Below are 23,302 nucleotides of genomic sequence, written 5' to 3'. Positions count from 1 at the left end.
ACATGGCCAAGTTTCGCATTGCTTTATCAAGGAAGAGGCTCTCTGCAACACAAGCAAATCAGTAAGAATTTGTGCTAACAACCACAATATCATATATAAAATAAAACTTGCTGATAGAACTTTACCATTGCATCTTTCATATGCTCCTGCATAAACAAGATGGCCACGGCGTTTCAGCGCGGACCCTGCATTTAAATAAGCTACAGCTGATCACAAATGAGTCTCTAGGATTGGATACAATGCCAGAAGCTACAGCCAATAGAATTAAACCACCAGTCTATTTCTGAATTGAGACTGTCAGGATAAAGAGTTTTTAACTGAAAAATCCATCTTTGCTCCTTAAAATTTAGCAACTGAGCAACATTACCACCCTCCCACCCTGCACATATATGATCAATAATTCTCCATCTAAAGTCTGTAAGAGAATGATGATAATCTAATCAGTGCTGCACCAAAGGTGCCGTAAGTACTTGATTTTTAATACGAGATTTATGTTCATTTAAACGTACTTTAATGGGTCTACTAGATCTGCCTACATACATTTTATGACAAGGGCAAACTATCACATACACCACGTTATTAGAAAGACAGTTTGTACTTGATCTAGCATATAAAGGCCGTGCCATATCAGAGTATTTCCAAGCTGCTCCCTCAATGGTGGTTTCACACCATTGGCATAATCCACATTTTGAATGTCCTAAGGTAACCAAATTAGTATTATCATAATCGAATCTTTTATATGATAGCAATTCACCCAGAGTCTTGCTCCGTCTATAAGCTCCAATAGGATGATGTATAAAACATTCAAAAATCTGCAGAATTTGCCAGTGCTGATGAATACTCGCCATGATTTTCGAACTTAAATGTGAGTAAGGGAGTACAGCAGTCAATTTATCTTCTTGATCATTGGATCGATATTGTAGCAATAAGTCTCTATTGGAAAATTTAGCTCTCAAATAAGCTTTCTTAACCATTGGTTTAGGATAGCCTCTTTCCAAGAATTTTTTTGTCATCTTTATTGCTTGATCCTCAAACATACATGTCTCTGAACATATTCTCTTAATTCTTAAAAATTGACTGATAGGCAAACTAATTTTAAGATGGTACGGGTAGTTAAACAGTGATGCACGTTTTACGCAGTTTCATAAATTATGTACAATTAAATTCAAGACTACATTAAAGATACATCTTTTTAATTAGGTATTTGAAGGGGGGGATCTTGGGAATTCACTGGTTATTGGCCTTCCAGTCCTTCCCTCTTATTGTTCCCTATTTCCTGTTTGAGTCACTGTAGTTGTTTTCCATGTCCAATAAATTTAATTGTAAATTGCTTTGATTTATCATCACAAGGAGGATGGTATATTAAGTCACAGTAAGCACATAAAGTGTAATCAAATATTTATTTTCTGTTCATTTGCATGGTCAAGTTTTACAATGTATTGTGTATTACTGTGCTTCTATGGTTCTGTAATAGTGTACCAAAACTGCATGTAGCATATAAAACTGAATTAACTGGCCAATGTAATAATATGTGCTACCACAGTAGTGCAAAGTTCATGTAACAGAATCCACAGTTCATTTTGTGTGCTAACATGGCAGCCACATTGCTAAATTGAGCAGTAAATTTGGGATACTAGGTGCATTATTGATAGCGGATCTTAGTACATTAGTGCTGTAGTAATGTGCCTTATTCAGTAGGCTGCAGTGGAGGGATGGAATCTGTGTACAGTTTTCTATGCAAGGTACAGAAATTGTATTCTCTGGAAGTTTTTATTTATTTATTTTTTTTAAGTACAGCATTATCAATCATGACGAGATAAAAGATTAAAAAGGTAAAAAGGAGTATAATTTTCAAAGCCTGCATTTGCTGGATATATCCCAGAAGTTGTGATGCAGTACTAAAGTATAGATACAAATTAATCCTCAACCCACATTTGTGATACATTTTTAGAGAGAGATCATAGCTGATGGTGGGCTGGTTGAAGAATCAGATCCTGGAAGTAGAAACAAGATCCATAAAAAACAGATATTGGTTTCCCTTTATTTATAACATCTTGTAGATGTCTGCCAATTTTCTCTGCTTTTCATAAGAAAAGCACTTACATAAACATCACACACTGACATGAGATGTGTTACAAAGCAATGCTGGCAGATATCTTAGAAAAGCTGCTGTATAAAACAAATTGCAGCCCAGGGAAGGAGTGGAGATTGGGAGGGAGAAGAAAAATTATATACTTTGTTTAAAAGGTGCTTTGGATCACATCTAATGCGATTCCAAATGTCATTGCATTATAATACATAAAAATTGCTCTACTTTCTGCTGATATTAATATATTGAGCGAGAAATACTGCTAATGTTTTCATCTTTTATTACAGAATTGTATTGTTAAGTAGAACTTTGTCTATCTTAGAAACTGATCTTCAAGTCAGTGGAAGATGCTATCATAGGGGTTGGGTACATTGCATGCCACTTTTTCCCAAATTTAAGTACCATAAACAATCACATTCCACCCACATTTCCTCTCTGCCCTTCCTTCACCATAGTCGCCGCATAAAAATCAATACCTTGATTTGCGGGATGCCCAAGCCCCGCCAACTGAAGATGTTCCCTGCTTGAGCCCCCTATGCCATTTGAGCAGTGAGAAAGTTGGTGGCACGCATCTAGCTGCTGGTGCTGGTGTACTCTGCACATGCTCAGTTCATGAGCTAAGTATGCATGGTGGTCTAGCATCAATGGCTACAAGCACACCATTGACTTCCCTGCCACTCAGGCAGCATGGGGGGCTTGGGCAGAGAAAATCTGCAGCATACAGGGCTTGGGTAACCCTGCCTCCAACACCAACCATTCATGCCACAGATTGCCTGCCCCTGTAACATCTGTACACAAGCTTGTGCAACGCAAGCTGAACAGGTCACAGAGAGGATGAGGAATCCAAACTTGTGGACACATAGTTTGAAGAAACAGTCAATAAATATTTTGCTACAAATAGTGGCAGAACTGGACTATTTGTCTATTTGAGAAGGTGGGTTGGAATTGCTATCCTTGACTTAGTTAGGAATGTATAGTATCAATGTAGGTAGAGTGTACCTTTTTTGTGATTTTGTAAGGGGTTGGGTATATGGTGTGGTATGTATTTTGTATTCTAAATCACTTGGGGGGGGGGGGTTAAGGCACGCAGTAAATAAATTTGAATAAGTAACAAATGCTGGGAAGAAGTGCTATTAGGAGATGGAAGTCTGGCCAATAAGTGCTTCTAGACACCCCATCTGCAAGAAACACAAAGCAGCATTTCTTCCTCCTCTTTACTAGAGGTTCATAACCATTTCCATCTTGCTAACAGACAGCTGAGGGGAATGTTGAGTAATGTATTCTCCTTCTTGATTTAATTTTGAAGGAGTCTTCTGAAATCAGTTGAAGAGGAACTGCATCAACGGTAATTCCCCCCCCCCCCCCCCCCCCCTTCCCTCATCTTAACATTCTTCATGCTTTGTTTCTTGTATTTATTTATAGGACATTAATGTTCACTTGCCTAGTGCTTGTTAGATTAATATATCAGAGGTCTAATTTGTGTGGACTTCAGCTGTATTTTAATGAATTGAAAGCAAAGTATAAAATTATAAAATTCTATGTAATGTAAAATATACTCTGGAGAAATGATGTGGCAGAATTTGTTCATTGTTGATTTAGTCAGTCTAATGAAGTCCATTCATCCTTGATAATGCATTTCCTCAGGGGGCATGTGGCACATTTGGAAGATGAGGATGAGGATGAATCAAACCAGTAAGTCCTATTGCAGTTTATCAGATATTATCATTGATATACACAGAAGAAAATTAATTTTGCCTCACTGTACTGTGCATGAGATGTTTAAATCTTAATAAGAATTAATTGTTACCTATTTTAGAATGTTTGTTTTGCTTGAGTTCTTCAGTGTATGAATTGAGTTGTTTGTTATATTGCTACCACCCTTTGTCACAAATGGGGTAGGCAGCAATTGGGCCATGTCCTTTCCCCTCCCCCATTTTCCCTCAACCCTGCTTAAGAACATAAGAACAAAAGTGTAGCTGTACTGGGACAGATGAAGGTCCATCATGCCCAATATCCTGTTCCAACTTTGGCTAATCCCAGTCACAATTACCTGGCAAGATCATTTTTGTTGCCCTTCTCTGTACCTTTTTTAATTCTGCTATATCTTTTTTGAGATGCAGTGAACAGAATTGCAAACAGTATTTGAGGTGTAGTTGCACCATGGAGCATAGGCATAACATTCTCATTTTTGTTTTCCATTCCTTTCCTTATTCCTAGGATTCTATTTGCTTTCTTAGCTGCCGCTGCACTCAGAACAGAGGGTTTCAACATATCATCAACAATGACATCTAGATCCTTTTCCTGGGTGGTGACACCTAATGTGCAACCTTGCATCGCATATCTATAATTTGGGTTCCTCTTTCCCACATGCATCACTTTTCACTTGCTCACATTAAATATCTTCTGCCATTTAAATGCCCAGTCTCCCGGTATTGTAAGATCCTCTGTTTTTCACAATCTTCTTGCGATTTAACAACTTTGAATAACTTTGTATCATCAGCAAATTTAATTACCTCACTAGTTATTCCCATATCTAGATCATTTATAAATATGTTAAAAAGCAGGGGTCCCATCAAAGATCCATAGGGAACCCCACTATCTACCCTTCTTCATTGAGAATACTGACCATTTAACTGTACTCTGCTATCTTTTAATCAGTTCGTGATCCACAGTAGGACATTACCTCCTATCCCACGACTTTCTAATTTCCTCAGGAGTCATTCATGAGGTAATTTGTCAAATGCATTTTAAAAATCCAAATATACAATATCAACTGGCTCACCTTTATCCACATGTTAATTTACCCCTTCAAAGAAATGTAGTAGTTTGGTGAGGCAAGATTTCCCTTGACTAAATCCATGTTGGCTTTGTCTCCTTAATCCATGCCTTTATATGTGCGCTGTAATTTTGTTCTTTATAATAGTTCTCTAATATTTTGCTTGGCACTGACATCAGGCTCACCAGTCTATAATTTTCCGGATTACCTCTGGAACCATTTTTAAAGATTGACATTACATTGTCCACCCTCCAATCTTCCAGTGCTGTGCTTGATTTTAAAGATAAATTACATATTTCTAACAGTAGCTCTGCAAGTTCATTTTTCATGCTTCCCGCTTGATCTTTTTATTCCCAATAAAAACCACTTCCACACCTCCTTCTTCCGAAATGGAAACTTATTAATAAGGTCACAGTACTGTTACAATTGCAAATGTGGTATTAGCTAAAATCTAATATAACTTAAACTAAGCCATTATGGAGGGTAACCTTCAAGTCGCATTGCCATGGGATTTGGGGGTCATTGGTGTTTTCCACCTGCAAGTCAGTGCTCAGCATCTAACAGCCAGGTGATGCCTATCAGTACCGCTATGGGTTACCATCATTGCCTAACTTCTCCAGGCCGCAGTAGAAAGCTGACCCAGTCTGTGTACAACACTCCCATTCCCCAACCACCCAAGTTGAGCGTGGGGGTATGTGGCAACGTCCAACATCTATCCTGTTAACTTTTGAGTTTGGGACTACCCCTCCATGTAAGAAGGGTGACTACGCCTTATTTTCAATGTGACAGCAAGGCCCCCCCTGCTCTAAGTAGTACCTTAGTTTTTAATAAATAACCTTCTCAATTGCCCCCTTTCCCTCTATGTGCTATTTAGGATTCCTCTCCCATGCTGCAACAAGCACTTTCCCTATGTATGCCTAAAGGTGCCCTACATAATGGGAAAGGGAGAACTGCAGCCACTTCAGATATACTATAGCTATGGCACTGGTGTGCTCTGACACTGTCTTCTTTTAATTTACCACAACTGCTTTGCTCCACCCTCTCCTTTTCCCGTGATTGGTCCGTCTCCCTTAACCTGACCCTGCTTAGCCCTCCCATCCTTCCAATGCCTTCTCTTTCCTTTACTCTTCCCTCCCCACTTCTTCTTTTTTTTTTTTTTTTTTTGCTATTCTCTCATCCAAACCTGGTGGAAGGAGGACAATCAATGGGACGCTGTTAGCAGGGTACAAATTAAATAGGAATGATAGTGGATCAAATTAGAGGGGGGTTGCGCTATATATTAAAGAGGGAATTGAGACCAACAAAATAAACATTGTACATGAAACAGCAGTGTAAAATCATTATGGATAGAAATTTCATGTGTGAAGGGAAGGAGTATTCATGTAGGTCTGTACTACCATCAATCAGGACAAAACGAACAGATGGTTGAAGAAATGTTTACAGAAATTACGAAAGTTGGCAAATTGGTCAACAGTATAATGATGGGTGATTTAAATTACCCTGGTGTTGACTGGATAAATATTATTTTATTATGGAGCACTAAGGAGGTAAAATTCCTAGACGTAATAAATGACTGGGCCGGGTACCAAGAAGAGGGGGAGCTATTTTAGATCTAGTCCTTAGTGGAATGCAGGGCATGGTATGAGAGGACTTAATAACTGGAGTGCAGTCACTAAGGAAATCTACTGTAGCAGCATTTAATTTTCGAACGGGTGACTATGATAAAATGAGGAAAATGGTAAAAAAAAAAAAAAGCTAAAAGGAGCAGCTGCAAAGGTTAAGGCTTTAAATCAGGCATTGACATTGTTTAAAAATACCATCTTGGAAGCCCAGACTATATGCTTGAAATATAACCCAAAACTGACATTCTCTTAAATCCGTGCTCAACAATAAATCTGATACATTTAATTCATAAAAATCAAGTGCCACCCTCGGCAAGCCTAAATCTGTGCACAGAGTCCATAAATTCTTAGGTGGGGGACACACAATGTAAGCCTTGATAAAGTTCAGAGGCTGAAGTCACACCATCTCGCACTGTGTCATAAACTCTCATAACCATACCACAAAATGAAAACATACCTTAATACAATCAAGGGTACCCAAGTAATGCCTCAGCTGGTCATAAGCAAAAGAATTTCCCAAGTTGGCATTGTATCTCCTCTAAACTTATCATTGTACCATCCTCCTTTAACACATGTTCCAACAAGGAAATATCCTGAGCCTCCCACTGAATAACAAAAATCTATCAGGCTCGGAGAGACCAATGCATCACCTCTCATAGGCAGTTGGTCTGTAACCTGAGCAACCACTCCCCAGCAATGGACCGTTTCTCTCCACTCATCACGCATCAGTCATATTAACACACTTGTACAGAAGTGAGACGGAAGCACTGAAAGGGGAGCTTGCAACAAAAAATTCATATTCCAAGGTATAATTTATTCCATTTCATATAGTAATGGTGTAAAATCCTGTTTCTCTAAAAACCAGTCCCCGAGATGGCAAGATAGATAAGCAGAGTTATATTTTCTTAGGCTAGGTAGGCCCATATCCCCTCCTTTCTAATTTATATGTATTGTCGGCCTCTCTGCTCAGTCGAGTAATCGTCTCTCTCTCTCTCTTTCATCCGTGCTGTCCGTCACCGACTCCCCACTCGTCAGTGCAGTTTGCTCTTCTCTTCACCGTTCAGCTAGCCAGGCCTTTCTCCACAGTTCAGCTAGCCGGGCTTTTAAATACAGTTTGGCTAGCTGGGCTTTTAAACACAGTTCAACTAGCCAGAGTTTTAAATATAGTTCAACTAGCTAGGCTTTTATACTCAGTTTAACTCACCAGGCTTTTATCCACAGTTCAGCCAGCCAGGCTTTTATTCACAGTCCAGCTAGCCAGAGTTTTAAATCCAGTTCAGCTAGCTGGGCTTTTAAACCTGGCTCAGCTCACTAGGCTTTTCTACTCAGCCTAACCAGCCAGGCTTTTATTCACAGTTCAGCCAGCCAGGCTTTTCTACACAGTTCAGTTAGTAAGGCCTCAGAAATCAGCAAGGCCTCCCAAAACTCCCTTTTAGCCAGCCCAGCTTTAAACACAGTTCCACAAGTCAGGCTAAAACGATCCATCAGCCACTTCCTCAGCCACCTCCATCTCTTCTTCCACCCCTTCTCCTCCTAACTCCTCCCATTCCATCCTCTCATTCTCCACCCCCTCACTCAGACGTTCCACCCTCTCCTCAGCTGATTCCATTTCCCGATCAGCCACCTCTCTTTCCTTCTCCTGCCACTCCGGTTCTCGTTTGTCATGACCACCCTTATTCTTCCAGGCAGTCTGAAATCTGTGCTCTCTATGCTCCTGCCTCCTCCCCTCCCGCCGTGCATTCTGGGTTCTGTAGCTGTTCTGGACTTGTCTTTCCCTCCCCTCCCCTGCAATGCATTCTGGGATCTGTAGTTTTTCTGCTCTGGCTTTTCCCTCTCCCACCATGCATTCTGGGATCTGTGGTTTCTGTGCTTCTCACAATATATATGTATATATATATATGTACATATATATATATATATATATATATATATATACTGGCTTCATATTCAGTGTTGTAGGCTTGTGTGTTTTGAATAACTATAATGAAAATGTATAAGATGTATGTATGCAAATGAATGCCATGTACCATGTCCCACACCCAAATGAAGCTGTCAAACTACGCCCATGTTCATAAGCCTGTCCCTATACGTTTTATGTCCAAGACCGCTTACCAATTTTGTAGCTGCCCTCTGGACCAACTCCATACTGTTTATATCCTTCCATAGGTGCAGTCTCCAGAATTGCACACAGTACTCTAAATGGGGCCTCACCAGAGACTTATACAAGGGCACTATCAACTCTTTGTTCCTGCTGATCATCCCTCTCCTTATGTACCCATGCATCCATCTGGCTGTGACTGTCACTTTTTCTACCTGTTTGGAAGTTTAAGGTCATCAGACACACTCACCCTGAAGTCCCGCTCTTCCTTTGTACTCAGAAGCATTTCACCCCCTATATTGTACAATTCCCTCAAATTCTTGTGACCCAAGTGCATGACCCTGCATTTTTTATCATTAAATCTTAGTTGCCAAATATTGGACCATTCCTCAAGCTTCACTAGGTCCTTCATATCAACCACGGCCTCTGGGGTGTCCACCGTGTTGCAGAGTTTGGTATCATCCGCTAAGACAGCCCTTCTACAATATCACTTACAAAGGTGTTAAAAAGAGTCCATTTACCACCACCCTCTGTCTCCTTCCGTTCAACGAATTTTTAACCCAGTCAGTTATTCTAGGTCCCATACCAAGGGTACTCCATTTATTCATGAGTCACCTGTGCGGAACAGAGTCAAAGATTTTGCTGAAATCTAAGTACACCACATCTAGTGCCCCTCCCATGTCCAACTGTTTTATCACCTAGTTGAAGAAATCAATCAGATTTGTCTGACACGACCTGCTTCTAGTGAAGTTGTGCAGCCTCGGGTCGTGCATTCCATTTATGAAATCTGTTTGCATACAATGGAAGCAGTACATGCAAATTAAATCAAGATAAGACATATATGTCTGGTTTTTAAAGTGTTAGGGTTTCTGAGATTATTTCTGCAGGTGTACATCTATATCAACTGGCAATAAATCTGAGACCAGTAAATATGGTCTTATTGGAGGTTCCATCTGTTCGTACCATGAGATTAGAGGAGTATTGCTCTGCTATATATATATAAAATAATTGGTCTGTAACTTTGGAATTATTTGATCTTAGTTTGAGAGGGATTCAGGGCTTGGATCTTTTTAAAAAGGAATTGAAAACATTTTTATTTATTCAGGAATATGGCAGGGTTTCATACAGATATATTGAGACTGGAGTCTTATATGATCAGGATTGTGGGGAACATAGCTTGATGTTAGAGCTGGGCCCTATATAAAGGGTTTGTTGACTTAATTATGTATTATGTTTTGCTTATTTTATTGTATATGTAATAACTATAATCTGCTCAGAATAGTAAAGGTCATGTGGAATATAAGTATTTTAAATAATATCTTATGCATATTCCCTGTGGAAATCTCAGAAACACGACTGGGTTTCTTTCCACCCCCCCCCCCCCCCTTTGGGGTTGTTTTGGAATTTGTCATCTTATAGATTTTTGATAAATAAATGAAGACTTTAAAAAATGGGTTATGTTCTTCATGGACAGTTGTTGCCCACCCCTGCTTAGTTACTGAAAGGGAGATGAGTCCCCTTTGTCCTCAGAGAAAGCGAAGTTACCCATAATAGTTGTATTGACAGCAGTAGGATATCAGTCCCTCAAGAAGTTGCTTCTCATTTTTATATCTGTATTCAAATTTGAGTTGTCTCTTCTCCTTTGTGATATAGAATGTCAAGTTCCTGCACATTCCTATTATAGTATGTTGGAGAGCTCTGTCTAATAGATTGTAATTCACTGTTCTAAACCTGGGGTGGTGATAGGCATGTGAGACGACTGATATCCTTCTGTTTTTTTAAGAACGTCTGTTGAAGATAAGCAATTTGTTTTTGGGAAGAGGTAGAACACTAATATTTATTTTCATAATCAGAAATAATTATGTAACACTGAATTAATATGACATAAGCTTACTTTTCATGATACTACTACTACTACTTAACATTTCTAGAGCGCTACTAGGGTTATGCAGCGCTGTAGAAGTTAACAAAGAAGGACTGACCCTGCTCAAAGGAGCTTACAATCTAAAAGAACGAAATGTCAAGTTGGGGCAGTCTAGATTTCCTGAGTAGAGGTGTAGTGGTTAGGTGCCGAAGGCGACATTGAAGAGGTGGGCTTTGAGCAATGATTTGAAGATGGGCAGGGAGGGGGCCTGGCGTATGGGCTCAGGGAGTCCGTTCCACGCATAGAGTGAGGCGAGGCAGAAAGGGCAGAGCCTGGAGTTGGCGGTGGTGGAGAAGGGTACTGAAAGGAGGGATTTGTCCTGAGAGCGGAGGTTACGGGTAGGAACGTAAGGGGAGATGAGGGTTGAGAGGTAAGGAGGGGCTGCAGATCGAGTGCATTTGTAGGTTAGAAGCAGAAGCTTGAACTGAATGCGGTACCTGATCGGAAGCCAATGAAGTGACTTGAGGAGAGGGGTGATATGAGTGTATCGGTCCAGGTGGAAGATAAGGCATGCAGCAGAGTTCTGAACGGACTGAAGGGGGGGGGGATAGATGGCTAAGTGGGAGACCAGTGAGGAGTAAGTTGCAGTAGTCAAGGCAAGAGGTAATGAGAGAGTGGATGAGAGTTCGGTTGGTGTGCTCCAAGAGGAAAGGGCGAATTTTGCTAATGTTAAAGAGGAAGAAGCGACAGGTCTTGGCTATCTGCTTGATATGCGCAGAGAAGGAGAGGGAGGAGTCGAAGATGACACCGAGGTTGCGGGCAGATGAGACGGGGACGATGAGGGTGTTATCAACCGAGATAGAGAGTGGAGGGAGAGGAGAAGTGGGTTTGGGTGGGAAAACAAGAAGTTCGGTCTTGGCCATGTTCAGTTTCAGATGGCAGTTGGACATCCAGGCAGCAATGTCGGATAAGCAGGCCGATACTTCGGCCTGGGTTTCCGCAGTGATGTCTGGTGTGGAGAGATAAAGCTGGGTGTCGTCAGCATAAAGATGATAGTGGAAGCCATGAGATGAGATCAGGGAGCCCAGGGAAGAGGTGTAGATTGAGAAAAGAAGGGGTCCAAGGACAGATCCCTGAGGGACGCCAACAGAGAGCGGGATAGGGGTGGAGGAAGAACCATGAGAATGTACTCTGAAGGTACGATGGGAGAGATAAGAGGAGAACCAGGAGAGGACAGAGCCCTGGAACCCAAAAGAGGACAGTGTGTCGAGAAGTAAGTTATGATTGACAGTGTCAAAAGCGGCGGATAGGTCGAGGAGGATGAGGATGGAGTAATGACCTTTGGATTTGGCGAGGAACAGGCAATTGCAGACTTTAGATAGTGCCATTTCTGTCGAGTGTAGGGGGCGAAAGCCAGATTGAAGCGGATCAAGGATGGCATGAGAGGAGAGAAAGTCAAGGCAACGGCTGTGAACGGCGCGTTCAAGTATTTTGGAGAGGAAGGGTAGGAGGGAAATGGGGCGGTAGTTGGGGGGGACAGGTAGGGTCAAGTGATGGTTTTTTGAGGAGTGGTGTAACTACAGCATGCTTGAAGGTGTCAGGGACAGTTGCAGTGGAGAGAGAGCGGTTGAGGATATGACAGATGGGGGGGGTGATAGTAGGAGAGATGGTGTTAAGTAAGTTGGTGGGGATGGGGTCAGAGGAACAGATGGTGCATTTCGAGGAGGAGAGAAGATGGGCGGTTTCCTCTTCGGTGATATCAGGAAAAGAGGAGAAGGAGGCCTGGGTTGGTTGGTTGAGGGAGTTGGTTATGGGATGAAGAGGAGGAGAAGGTTTAGTGGTGAATTCGAGGTTGATCTTCTGGACCTTGTCGCGGAAGTAGTCAGCCAGTGATTGAGGAGAGAGTGAGGGGGTGGGAGCGGAGGGCACTTTGAGGAGGGAGTTGAGGGTGGCAAAGAGACGACGAGGGTTAGAGCTGAGGGAATTAGTTAATTGGGTGTAATAATCCTGTTTGGCGAGGAATAGGGAGGACTGGAAGGAGGATTGCATGAATTTGTAGTGAATGAAATCAGTAAGTGTGCGAGATTTCCTCCATAGGCGTTCAGCCGATCGGGTGCAGGAGCGAAGGTATCGGGTGCAAGGGTTAAGCCAGGGCTGGGGATTAGTGCGCCTTGTGGGACGGGAAACGGACGGTGCAAGAGTGTCTAGGGCAGAGGAGAGAGTGGCATTGTATGCGGAGACGGCCTTGTTGACAGACTCGGAGGACAGGATGGACGGGAGGAGATCAGAGATACTAGAGGATAAGGTGGGGGGTCAACAGCCTGGAGATTCCTGGAGGTAGTGGTTAGTGTTGGGCGGGACTGAGGGGGAGGGTGATGAAGTGTGAATGTGATCAGGTGATGGTCAGAGAGAGGAAGAGCTGAGGCACAGAAATTGGAGGATGAGCAGGTAGAAGAGAGGACGAGGTCAAGACAGTGACCAGATTTGTGAGTGGGGGTGGTGGAGCTCAGTTGGAGGTTGAAGGAGGAGGTTAGAGTGAGGAATTGAGAAGCGTATGAGTCAGAAGGGTTATCAGTGTGTATGTTGAAGTCACCAAGAATGAGGGATGATATGGAGAAAATAAAACAATGTGAGGTATGAGCATATTACTGAATAATATGCAAGAGTTTTATATGGTAATTGAACAGCTACTTTCAGCATGTTTCCAAGAGTGTGTCGAGGGGGTGGTTCTACCAACAAAGGGGGAGTTGAATTGCTTAGACATTCCTCCTGGGACAAAGGTAATATGAGAGGAAAACTGTGTATTGAAGTCTCATAAATCAGCATAAATTGAACTGACGGATTTGTATCATTTGATATAGTTAATACACAATAAATTTTTAAGATAATAGTAGAGAAACAAATAATGTAGTATTTTTATTAGCTACTCCATGTATGGTGTTCACTTGTTTATAATTCTAATTTTATTCCCTTTTTAGTCCGACTTTGAAACCTAAAGTGCCACCACCTTTACCTCCAAAGGTAAGCAAAAGTTTCTTGTCTGATGTCTTGCCTAATAGTACATCTGAGAATGCATTATATAAGCAATAATTGCTATGTGATAATTGACATCGCTAGCTAATTATGGAACACAGAAATTCAAAAGAACTGTATGCAATAGAAAGCAAGACGCTGATCTGCGTAGACCAGGAGAGAAATCTTGGAGCAATAATGTCTGAGGATCTCAAGATAGTGAAACAATGTGACAAGGTGATGGTCAAGGTCAGAAAGATGCTTGGCTGCACTGAGAGGGGCATAGCCAGCAGAAAGAAGGTGGTCATAATGCCCCCATACGAGTCACTGGTGAGATTTCACTTGCAGTACTGTGTTCAGTTTTGGAGGTCTTATCTTGCAAGGACATAAGACTTAAAGCCAGTCAGAGGAAGGTATGAGAAGAGAGTTGAAGACTTAAATGTATACCCTGGAGGAGAGGAGGGACAGAGGAGAAACATATAAATACTTGAAAGATATTAATGAACAAACAAACTTTTTTCTAAAACAAAGAGGCTAGAGGATATGAAATGAAACTACAAAGAGGGATACTTAAAAGCAATATCAGAAAATATTTTTTCCTTGTGTCCTTTTGTCTGTCCTTCCCTTCTCCTTTTTGGTCCTGTCTGTTTGTCCTGATTTAGATTGTAAGCTCTTTTGAGCAGGGACTGTCTTCTTCATGTTCAATTGTAAAGCGCTGCTTACGACTGGTAGCGCTATATAAGTGATTTATAGAAGTGATTTATAGTAGGGAGGGTGGTAGATACCTGGAATGCTTGTCTGTGAGAGATGGTGGGGACAAAAACTGTGACAATTCAAAAGGGTGTGGAAGAAGAGGAACCCTATATGGCAAGAGAATGGAAAACAATGTTGAGCTTTTACATAAAAAGCAAAGACAGCCGGGGTGGGGGTGGGGGATCAGCACAAAGCAGCAATTACAATTTTAAAAACAAATTGGGGGTGGGGGTGAGGGAGGGAACCTACTCATAGTGGCAGGTGCAATCCTTGTCTTGTTTCTGGGCAGACTGGATGGACCATGCTGGCCTTTATTGGGAGGGGGGAGTTTAATTTTTATTTTGAACTCCCACCACATGTAGAGACTTCAATTCTACAGCCCAGGGTTCATCACCTTTCTTTCTATGAGTAGAGTAGCCTTACAGTGTGCCACGCCCACAGTCTTCCCTTTAGCTGAAGCTGACCCACAGTCCTCTGCTGCTGCTAATTACTCTGGAAACATTGAGGGCAGGCTTACTCACATTGGAGTGAGAACTGGGATCTGCAGATAGCGGTTCTAAACTCAGAAAAATGTCCAAACATGTTATCCATCCTACTAGCTTCTGGACATGAATGTAAAAATCAATAGAATCTAGAAAAAAAAAACAATCCAGGCAGTTGCCAGTCCTCACCACTTGAGTCCTGACCACATCTTGACAGCATTCCCCTGACTTTACCAATGCCTTATTCTAGCCTTTCCAATGTCAAAAAATATTAGTCAGTAATGCACATAGTAACCAATAAGAAAGCAGTACAATTCAGTCAGAAAGTTTCATAGTATAAAGAAAATGAAGTAATTATGCTATCATATATGTTGTTGATGAGACTGCATTACCAACTGCTGGAACTGTTCCCCCTGTAGAGAATCCAAGATCTCCCTACACTAGATGGACCTTGATGCTAGGGTCCATCTTAGGAGTCGGCACTCAAGAAAAAGATTTAGGTGTCATTGTAGAAAATACACTGAAATCTTCTGCCCAGTGTGTGGCAGCTGCCAAAAAAGCAAAGAGGATGCTAGGAATTATTAGGAAAGAGATGCAAAATATAACCAATAATATTATAATGCCTCTGTATCGCTCCATGGTGCGACCTCACCTTGAGTATTTGAGTACAAAGACCAGGGGACACTCAATGAAATTACATAGAAATACTTTTAAATCAAATAGGAGGAACTATTTTTTCATTCAAAGAATAAAGCTCTGGAACTTGCTGCTGGAGGTTGTGGTATCAGAGGTTAGCATATCTGGGTTTAAAAAAGATTTGAACAGGTTCCTGGAGGAAGAGTCCACAGTCTGTTATTAGGATGAATATGGGGCAAGCCACTGTTTGCCCTGGATTTGGTAGCATGGAATGTTGCTACTAATTGGGTTTCTTCCAGGTACTTGTGACCTGAAGTGGGCACTGTTGAAAGCAGAATACTAGGTTGGTTAGACCATTGGTCTGACCCAGTATGGCTATTCTTATGTTTCTACCCATCAAGAATTTATACAAGAAAAGCAGCCTATGTGGAAAAGGAGTGTACTACTAGTACCTGCAGTCTAAAAGTTTGCTTTCTTATCTGAAACCAACATTTTTAAAAATAGAGCAACTAAACAGCAATGCTAAGAGAATAACAAACCTTCAGTATCCTTATCTACAATTGTCCCCATTGATGTGGCTGTCTGAAGTCAGTGAGGATATTTTAGACTTTGAATCTACCAATAAAACTATAAGCCATTACTTCCTCTTAGAGGGTGACAGAAATAACGAATCTGTGACTAAAGTCGCCGCTTGGTTTCAGCCAAAGCCATTTGGGGCCCCTCGCCCCCTGCGACCACAAGTACTGCCCTCCCACCACCCACAGGACCTCCCTAGGCATACCTTAGAAACCAAAACTGTCGGACACCACTCCCCCCCCCCCCCCCCCCCCCCCCCCCAGCAGAAAGCATGTCGCTCCTTCAATCACAAGTGCTGCCCGGGCCTACCTTAGAATCCCTGGTGGTTTAGTGACCTTGTCGGGCAAGGAGCAATTCTTAGTTGCTCCTACCCATGCCAGCTTCACAGTCAAAATGGATGTCATGACTTCCTACAGCAGCCATTTTAACTTTGAAGCTGGCATGGGTAGTAGTGACTGGGGATCGCTCCTTCCTCGACGGAGCTATTAGACCACCAGGGCTTCTAAGGTAGGCCCAGGGAGGGCCTATAAGTACATAAGTATTGCCACACTGGGACAGACCAAAGGTCCATCAAGCCCAGCATCCTGTCTCCAACAGTGGCCAATCCAGTTCACAAATATCTGGCAAGATCCCGAAAAGGTTCAATACATTTTATGCTGCTTATCCCAGAAGTAACAGTGGATTTTCCCCAAGTCAATTTAACAATGGTCTATGGACTTTTCCTTTAAGAAGCCGTCCAAACCTTTTTTTTAAACTCCGCTAAGCTAACCGCCTTTACCACATTCTCTGGCAACGAATTCCAGAGTTTAATTACACGTTGAGTGAAGGAACATTTTCTCTGATTCGTATTAAATTTACTACTTTGTAGCTTTATCGCATGCCCCCTACTCCTAGTATTTTTGGAAAGAGTAAACAAATGATTCACGTCTACCCATTGCACTCCACTCATTATTTTATAGGCCTTTATCATATCTCCCCTCAGCCATCTTTTCTGCAAGCTGAAGAGCCTTAGATGCTTCAGCCTTTCCTCATAGGGAAGTCGTCCCATCGCCTTTAACATTTTTGTCATCCTTCTCTGCACCTTTTCTAATTCCACTATATCTTTTTTGAGATGCGGCGACCAGAATTGAACACAGTATTCGAGTTGCGGTCACACCATGGACCGATACAAAGGGATTATAACGTCCTCACTTTTGTTTTCCATTCCTTTCCTAATAATACCTAACATTCTAAGTGCTTTCCTAGCTGCCGCAGCACACTGAGCAGAGGGTTTCAATGTATCATCAACAATGACGCCGAGATCCCTTTCTTGGTCTATGACTCCTAACGTGGAACCTTGCATGACATAGCTATAGTTCGGGTTCCTCTTTCCCACATGCATCACTTTGCACTTGCTCATATTAAACGTCATCTGCCATTTAGATGCCCAGTCTCCCAGTCTTGTAAGGTCCTCTTGTAATTTTTCACAATCCTCTCGCGGTTTAACAACTTTGAATAGCTTTGTGTTGTCAGCAAATTTAATTAAATTACCTCACTAGTTACTCCCAAGTCTAGATCATTTATAAATATGTTAAAAAGCAGCAGTCCCAGCACAGACCCCTGGGGAACCCCATTAACTACCCTTCTCCATTGAGAATACTGACCATTTAACCCTACTCCCTGTTTTCTATCCTTTCACCAGTTTTTAATCCACAATAGGACACTACCTCCTATCCCATGACTCTCCCATTTCCTCTGGAGTCTTTCACGAGGTACTTTGTCAAATGCCTTTTGAAAATCCAGGTACACAATATCAACCGACTCGCCTTTATCCACGTGTTTGTTCACTCCTTCAAAGAAATGTAATAGATTGGTAAGGCAAGATTTCCCTTCACTAAATCCGTGTTGGCTTTGTCTTATTAATCCATGCTTTTGAATATGCTCTGTAATTTTGTTCTTTATAATAATCTACCATTTTGCCCAGCACTGACGTCAGGCTCACCTGTCTATAATTTCCCAGATCCCCACTGGAACCTTTTTTAAATATCGGTGTTACATTGGCCACCCTCCAATCTTCCGGTACCACACTTGATCTTAAAGATAAATTACATATTACTAACAATAGTTCCGCCAGTTCATTTTTCATTTCTATCAGTACTCCGGGATGAATATCATCGGGTCCAGGAGATTTGCTACTCTTCAGTTTGTCAAATTGCCCCATTACATCCTCCAGGTTTATAGAGATTTCATTCAGCTTCTCCGACTTATCGGCATCGAATACCGTTTCTGGCACCGGTATCTATCTTTCCCAAGTCTTTCTCAGTGAAGACCGAAGCAAAGAATTCATTTAATCTCTACGCTACGGCTTTGTCTTCCCTGATCACCCCTTTTACTCCTCGGTCATCTAGCGGTCCAACCGATTCTTTTGCCGGCTTTCTGCTTTTAATATACCTAAAAATATTTTTACTATGTGTTTTTGCCTCCAATGCAATCTTTTTTTTAAAGTCCCTCTTAGCTTTCTTTATAAGCGCTTTGCATTTGACTTGACATTCCTTATGCTGTTTCTTATTATTTTCAGTCGGTTCCTTCTTCCATTTTTTGAAGGATTTTCTTTTAGCTCTAATAGCTTCCTTCACCTCACTTTTTAACCATGCCAGCTGTCATTTGGTCTTCCTCCCTCCTTTTTTAATATGCAGAATATATTTGGCCTGGACTTCCAGGATGGTATTTTTAAACAGTATCCACACCTGATGTAAATTTTTGACCCTCGCAGCTGCTCCTCTAAGTTTTTCCTTCACCGTTCTTCTCATTTTATCATAGTTTCCTTTTTGAAAGTTAAATGCTAATGTATTGGATTTCCTTCTTTATACTTACTCCAAAGCTACAGGTGGTGGGAGGGGGATGCTTGTGGTCAGATTAAGCAGAAAGTGGTTTCACTTGTGGTCGGGAAGGGGAGTTCGGTTTCAGCCAAAAATACACCAGCATCTTTGGTCAAAACCAAAATTTGGTCAGCCTCTACTTCCCCTTTGCCTTCAGTCATGCATCAAGTACGTAGACCTCCCCCTTCTACAATGGCTATCTACTCCCCGAGTCTCTGCGATGAATTATTTAAGGTCATGGTCCCTGGTCTTTACAAGCAGGAGGAATATGAGTCCTGCTGTTAGGATCTCCCCTGTGCAGGAGCCTAGATGGAACAACTAGGCCCAAGGCAGGGTAGAGCAGTGCAGTTGTGGAGCAGAAACCAGGAATGAAGCAGGAGCTGGATGTGGAGTAGAACCCAGGTATGAAGCAAGAACTAGGCACAGAGCATAGTAAGTTAGAACTCTCTACTAGACAGAAAAGAGTAGTTGGGTAGCAGTAAATGCAGGGCCGGACCAGTGAGAACTGTTATGCCAACAAGGGTACATCTGACTTGCTCTTATATATGATAACTGATTAGACACACTCGAGGAAGTGACGTCACGCTCCGTTATGGAGGTCTAATAGCGGAGCTCCCGACACCCAGCCTGGAAAAACGAAGCTTTTAGCTATATTTAGCGATTTTGAAATAGCCCTGGAGGCGGATTAGAGCGGCGAAAGGCGAGTGATACCAAAGATGTCGAACACTAAAACTAAACCAGCTGATTTAGCCGCTTTTGCTTACCATCAGCGGGAGGCCAAAGAAACAGCACAGGCCGCGAGCACAAACGCTAACGAAAGCGCCATGCGGTCTCGAGCATCATCGCCTCAGCAAGAAAGCGGGGACGATGGAGATAATGAATTGCTGCCCGATAAATGGGAGCAGCTTAAAACCTGGTTCCAAGATATTAAAACGGAAATGAAAGAGATACGCAAGGATTTTGCCCAGCTTGGAGCAGAACTCCGAGGAGAAATTACGGAATTAGGGAACAGAGTTAATGAAGTAGAAATTGGCCTGGAAGAGCATGCAGACTCCCTAAATACCATCGAGACCACTGTGCAGGAACAGCGCACGAACTTACGCTTTTTAACAGATAAAGTGGAAGATTTAGAAAATCGGAGCCGAAGGTCCAATATTAGGATACGAGGGCTCCCTGAACTACCAGAGCATAATGATTGCGAACAAGTTGTAAAGGACATAGCAGCCCAACTCCTGTCTACATCGGAGCATGTGGTCACCGCTGAGGAAATAAAAATTGAAAGGGCGCATCGAGCGCTAGGCCCACAACGGGCTAATGTACCTAAAGACATAGTTGCCTGCTTCGCTGAATATAAAGTTAAAGATCAACTTATGCATAAAGCACGGGCAAATAGCCCGATCACATGGAATACCTATCCGCTGGAAATATTTCAAGACATTTCGGCAATTACACTCAAGCGCAGACGAGAACTACAGCCACTTACAGCACAACTGCGAACAGAAGGGATAAAATATAAATGGCAACATCCATTTGCCCTGCTATTTTATAAAGCGGGTAAACAGTGCAGAATAACATCGCTGGAGGAAGCCCAAGAACATCTGGGCCAAGGAGCAATGGCGGAACCTACGCACTCAAACTGCCCAAAGGCTATCCCACAGAATAGCGCTAAAGCGCGATGGCAGCGTGTCTCGCAAGGACGAGGAAGGCTGAGAAGGCAGCAATCAGGTCAAACAGGGCCCAACCAACGCTGATGGATTACAAATAGAGGAATTAACAATGAGTCAAAATAGACATCAATGAAGAGGGCTATAATGGCGTGTGATTGAACAATGCACAGCAATACCAGGCTGGTAATGTTTTGGGATCGAACTCACTTACCTCCTAGGCATGTCATACCCAAGGGGAAGGATATGTCATACATGGGCTTTGGGGAGGAGGGGAGGGGGGAGGCAGGTAGGGGATTGGGAAAGGGAAGTCAGTGGTAATTTTATAACTAAAAGTTGTTATATGTATGGTTGATAAAGAATTGAAAATTGTTACTTTAAATGTAAGAGGGCTTAATTCACCTACAAAGCGAAAGTTAATGTTTAAAGATATGGTACGCTTGCTGGCTGATATAGTCCTTTTGCAAGAAACTCACTTGAAAAAAGTGCATGAGAAACTGGTGAAACATGGACGATACTCTGTTATTAAGTTCTCCTCTTGTGCTGCTATGCCTAAAAAGCGAGGGGTTCTGATAGCGCTGGCAACGTCTCGTCCATGGCAGATTTTGAAAACTGTAAGTGATAAAGAAGGGAGATATCTATTGATGGTGGTTTCTGTATATAATACCACGTATACTATACTTAATGTGTACGCCCCTAATCAGGGGCAGGGCCCTTTCTGGGAGCAGATAGAAGGGGTTCTGAAGCAACACCAGCAGGGCCACTTATTAGTGGGTGGAGACTTTAATGTCACCATGCACCCCCATATAGATAACTCTACAGGGTCTGCAGTGTATGCCAAAACAGATAGGAAATTATTGAAACAGTTAATGGCCCGGTGGGGACTGATAGACATTTGGCGAGAGAAAAATGGTAATGAGAGGGACTACACATATTACTCCCCCAACTATAAAACATATTCTAGAATAGATGGTTGGCTGGGAGATGTAAATATAGCAAGAAAGACACAAGATGCTAGCATAGAACCTCGCACATGGTCTGATCATGCCCCGGTAATACTGACACTTATCCTAGGAACTCACCTTGTAGGCATACGATATTGGCGACTAGACGATACCTTACTATATGATGAGAGAAATATACTAGAGATAGAACAATATATCATGGAATATCTTAAATTTAATGATACAGGCGAGGTCAGAGTGAGTACCTTGTGGGAAGGTCTCAAGGCAGTGATCAGAGGGCGTCTAATAGCACTACGAGCCCATATATCGAAAACTCGCATGGACCAGGAAAACAATGTTAGGAACGAACTCAGGCAAGCAGAACAGAAACACAAAGCACAACCAGACGATACTAATGAGGCAGAAAAGTTACACCAGTTGAGATTAGCACTTAACGAACTCCAAATGGAAAGCCTAGCGGCGCAACTACAACAGACCCAGCAAGAACATTTTGAGTTTGGGGAGAAAGCGGGTAGGCTTTTGGCCAATAAGCTTAAAAAACAAGTTCAGCGGAATCATATAGGGGGGATACGAGATACGAACGGGGAACACATCACACAATTAGATCAAATACAGAGAACCTTTCTAGAATACTATACCTCACTATATGAGAAAGAGTCCACATTGGAGCCAGCAATCGTGGAACGATACTTGAAAGAGAGTGGTATTCCCCAATTACAGGGAGTGGAGAGCGAAACACTATCGGCCCCCATAACATCGGAGGAAATTAAATGGGCAATTAAAGATAGTGCACATGGGAAAGCACCAGGCCCAGATGGGTATACTATAAAATTTTATAAAACATTTGCAAAACACCTGATCCCAATATTAGAGAGGGTATTTAATGAGCTGGAAGAGGTTCAAGAGATACCACAAACATGGAGACTAGCAGCAATAACACTGCTCTTAAAACCAGGCAAAGACCCCCAACAATGTAGCTCCTACCGCCCGATATCCTTGCTCAACGTGGATTATAAACTCTTTACGAAAATATTAGCACATAGGCTACAGAAACAGCTCCCAAACTTGATTCACGAAGATCAGGCGGGATTTATTATAGGGCGACAAATGTTTGACAACATTCGAAGCCTCATCCATACTATCCAATACACCCAAGATGAAAAAGTACCAGCAGTATTACTATCCATTGACGCAGAAAAAGCGTTCGATCGTGTTGATTGGGCATACCTCTTTGCGGTGCTTCGACAGGTGGGATTAAAGGGGCGGTATCTAACATGGCTGCAACTTTTATATAAAGACCCGAAAGCAATATTAAAAATTAATGGATCATATACTGCGGCCTTCCCGCTTCGGCGGGGAACTAGGCAGGGGTGTGCCCTCTCCCCGCTTCTGTTTGCTTTAACGGTAGAGCCGCTCGCTTGTATATTGAGAAATGATGAGGAAGTAAAGGGCATAGTACGAGGGCGAAAAGAGCAAAAGCTTCTACTTTTTGCAGATGATATACTACTCACTCTTGCGCAGCCTGCAATATCAGTACAAAAAGCAATAGATCACGTGTCATATTATGGAGCAGTGTCGGGATTTAAACCCAATTTAACTAAATCTACCTTATTAAACATAACAGTACCGAATGAAGAGATACCGGCTCTGCGAGAAGCATTTCCATTTGCCTGGGCGCAAAAATCCATTAAATACTTAGGAATACAGATCACACCCAAGATAGAAGATCTATTTCAGGCTAATTTTCCAGTAAAGATAGCTGAACTTTTTCAGGAATTAGATAGATGGGAGGGCCTCAATATATCTTGGAAAGGGCGTATACATGCTATCAAGATGATGTTGCTCCCCAAATTATTATACTTATTTCTGGCACTGCCCATACCGATACCTGCCTCCTTCTTCACGCA

At 42.2% G+C, this 23,302-nt stretch overlaps 1 protein-coding gene across 3 annotated transcripts in view; it reads left to right on the top strand.

Annotated features, from left to right (window-relative positions):
- The window catches only part of MAP4K3 (mitogen-activated protein kinase kinase kinase kinase 3), a 363,843-nt gene that overhangs the window by 258,153 nt on the left and 82,388 nt on the right, over positions 1–23,302 (top strand). For 2 of the 3 annotated variants that reach the window (XM_030195906.1, XM_030195905.1), the window contains 3 exons: positions 3,396–3,434; positions 3,734–3,781; positions 13,428–13,470. In XM_030195906.1, coding sequence (XP_030051766.1) covers positions 3,396–3,434; positions 3,734–3,781; positions 13,428–13,470 — 130 coding nt within the window. The remainder of the gene's footprint in view (positions 1–3,395; positions 3,435–3,733; positions 3,782–13,427; positions 13,471–23,302) is intronic. The other variant, XM_030195907.1, reaches the window with a different exon arrangement.

Source organism: Microcaecilia unicolor, chromosome 3, assembly GCF_901765095.1.
Source record: "Microcaecilia unicolor chromosome 3, aMicUni1.1, whole genome shotgun sequence".
Classification (NCBI taxonomy): Eukaryota; Metazoa; Chordata; class Amphibia; order Gymnophiona; family Siphonopidae; genus Microcaecilia; species Microcaecilia unicolor.
Note: the sequence above shows the minus strand (reverse complement) of the source record. Positions and strands in the feature narration are given on the sequence as shown.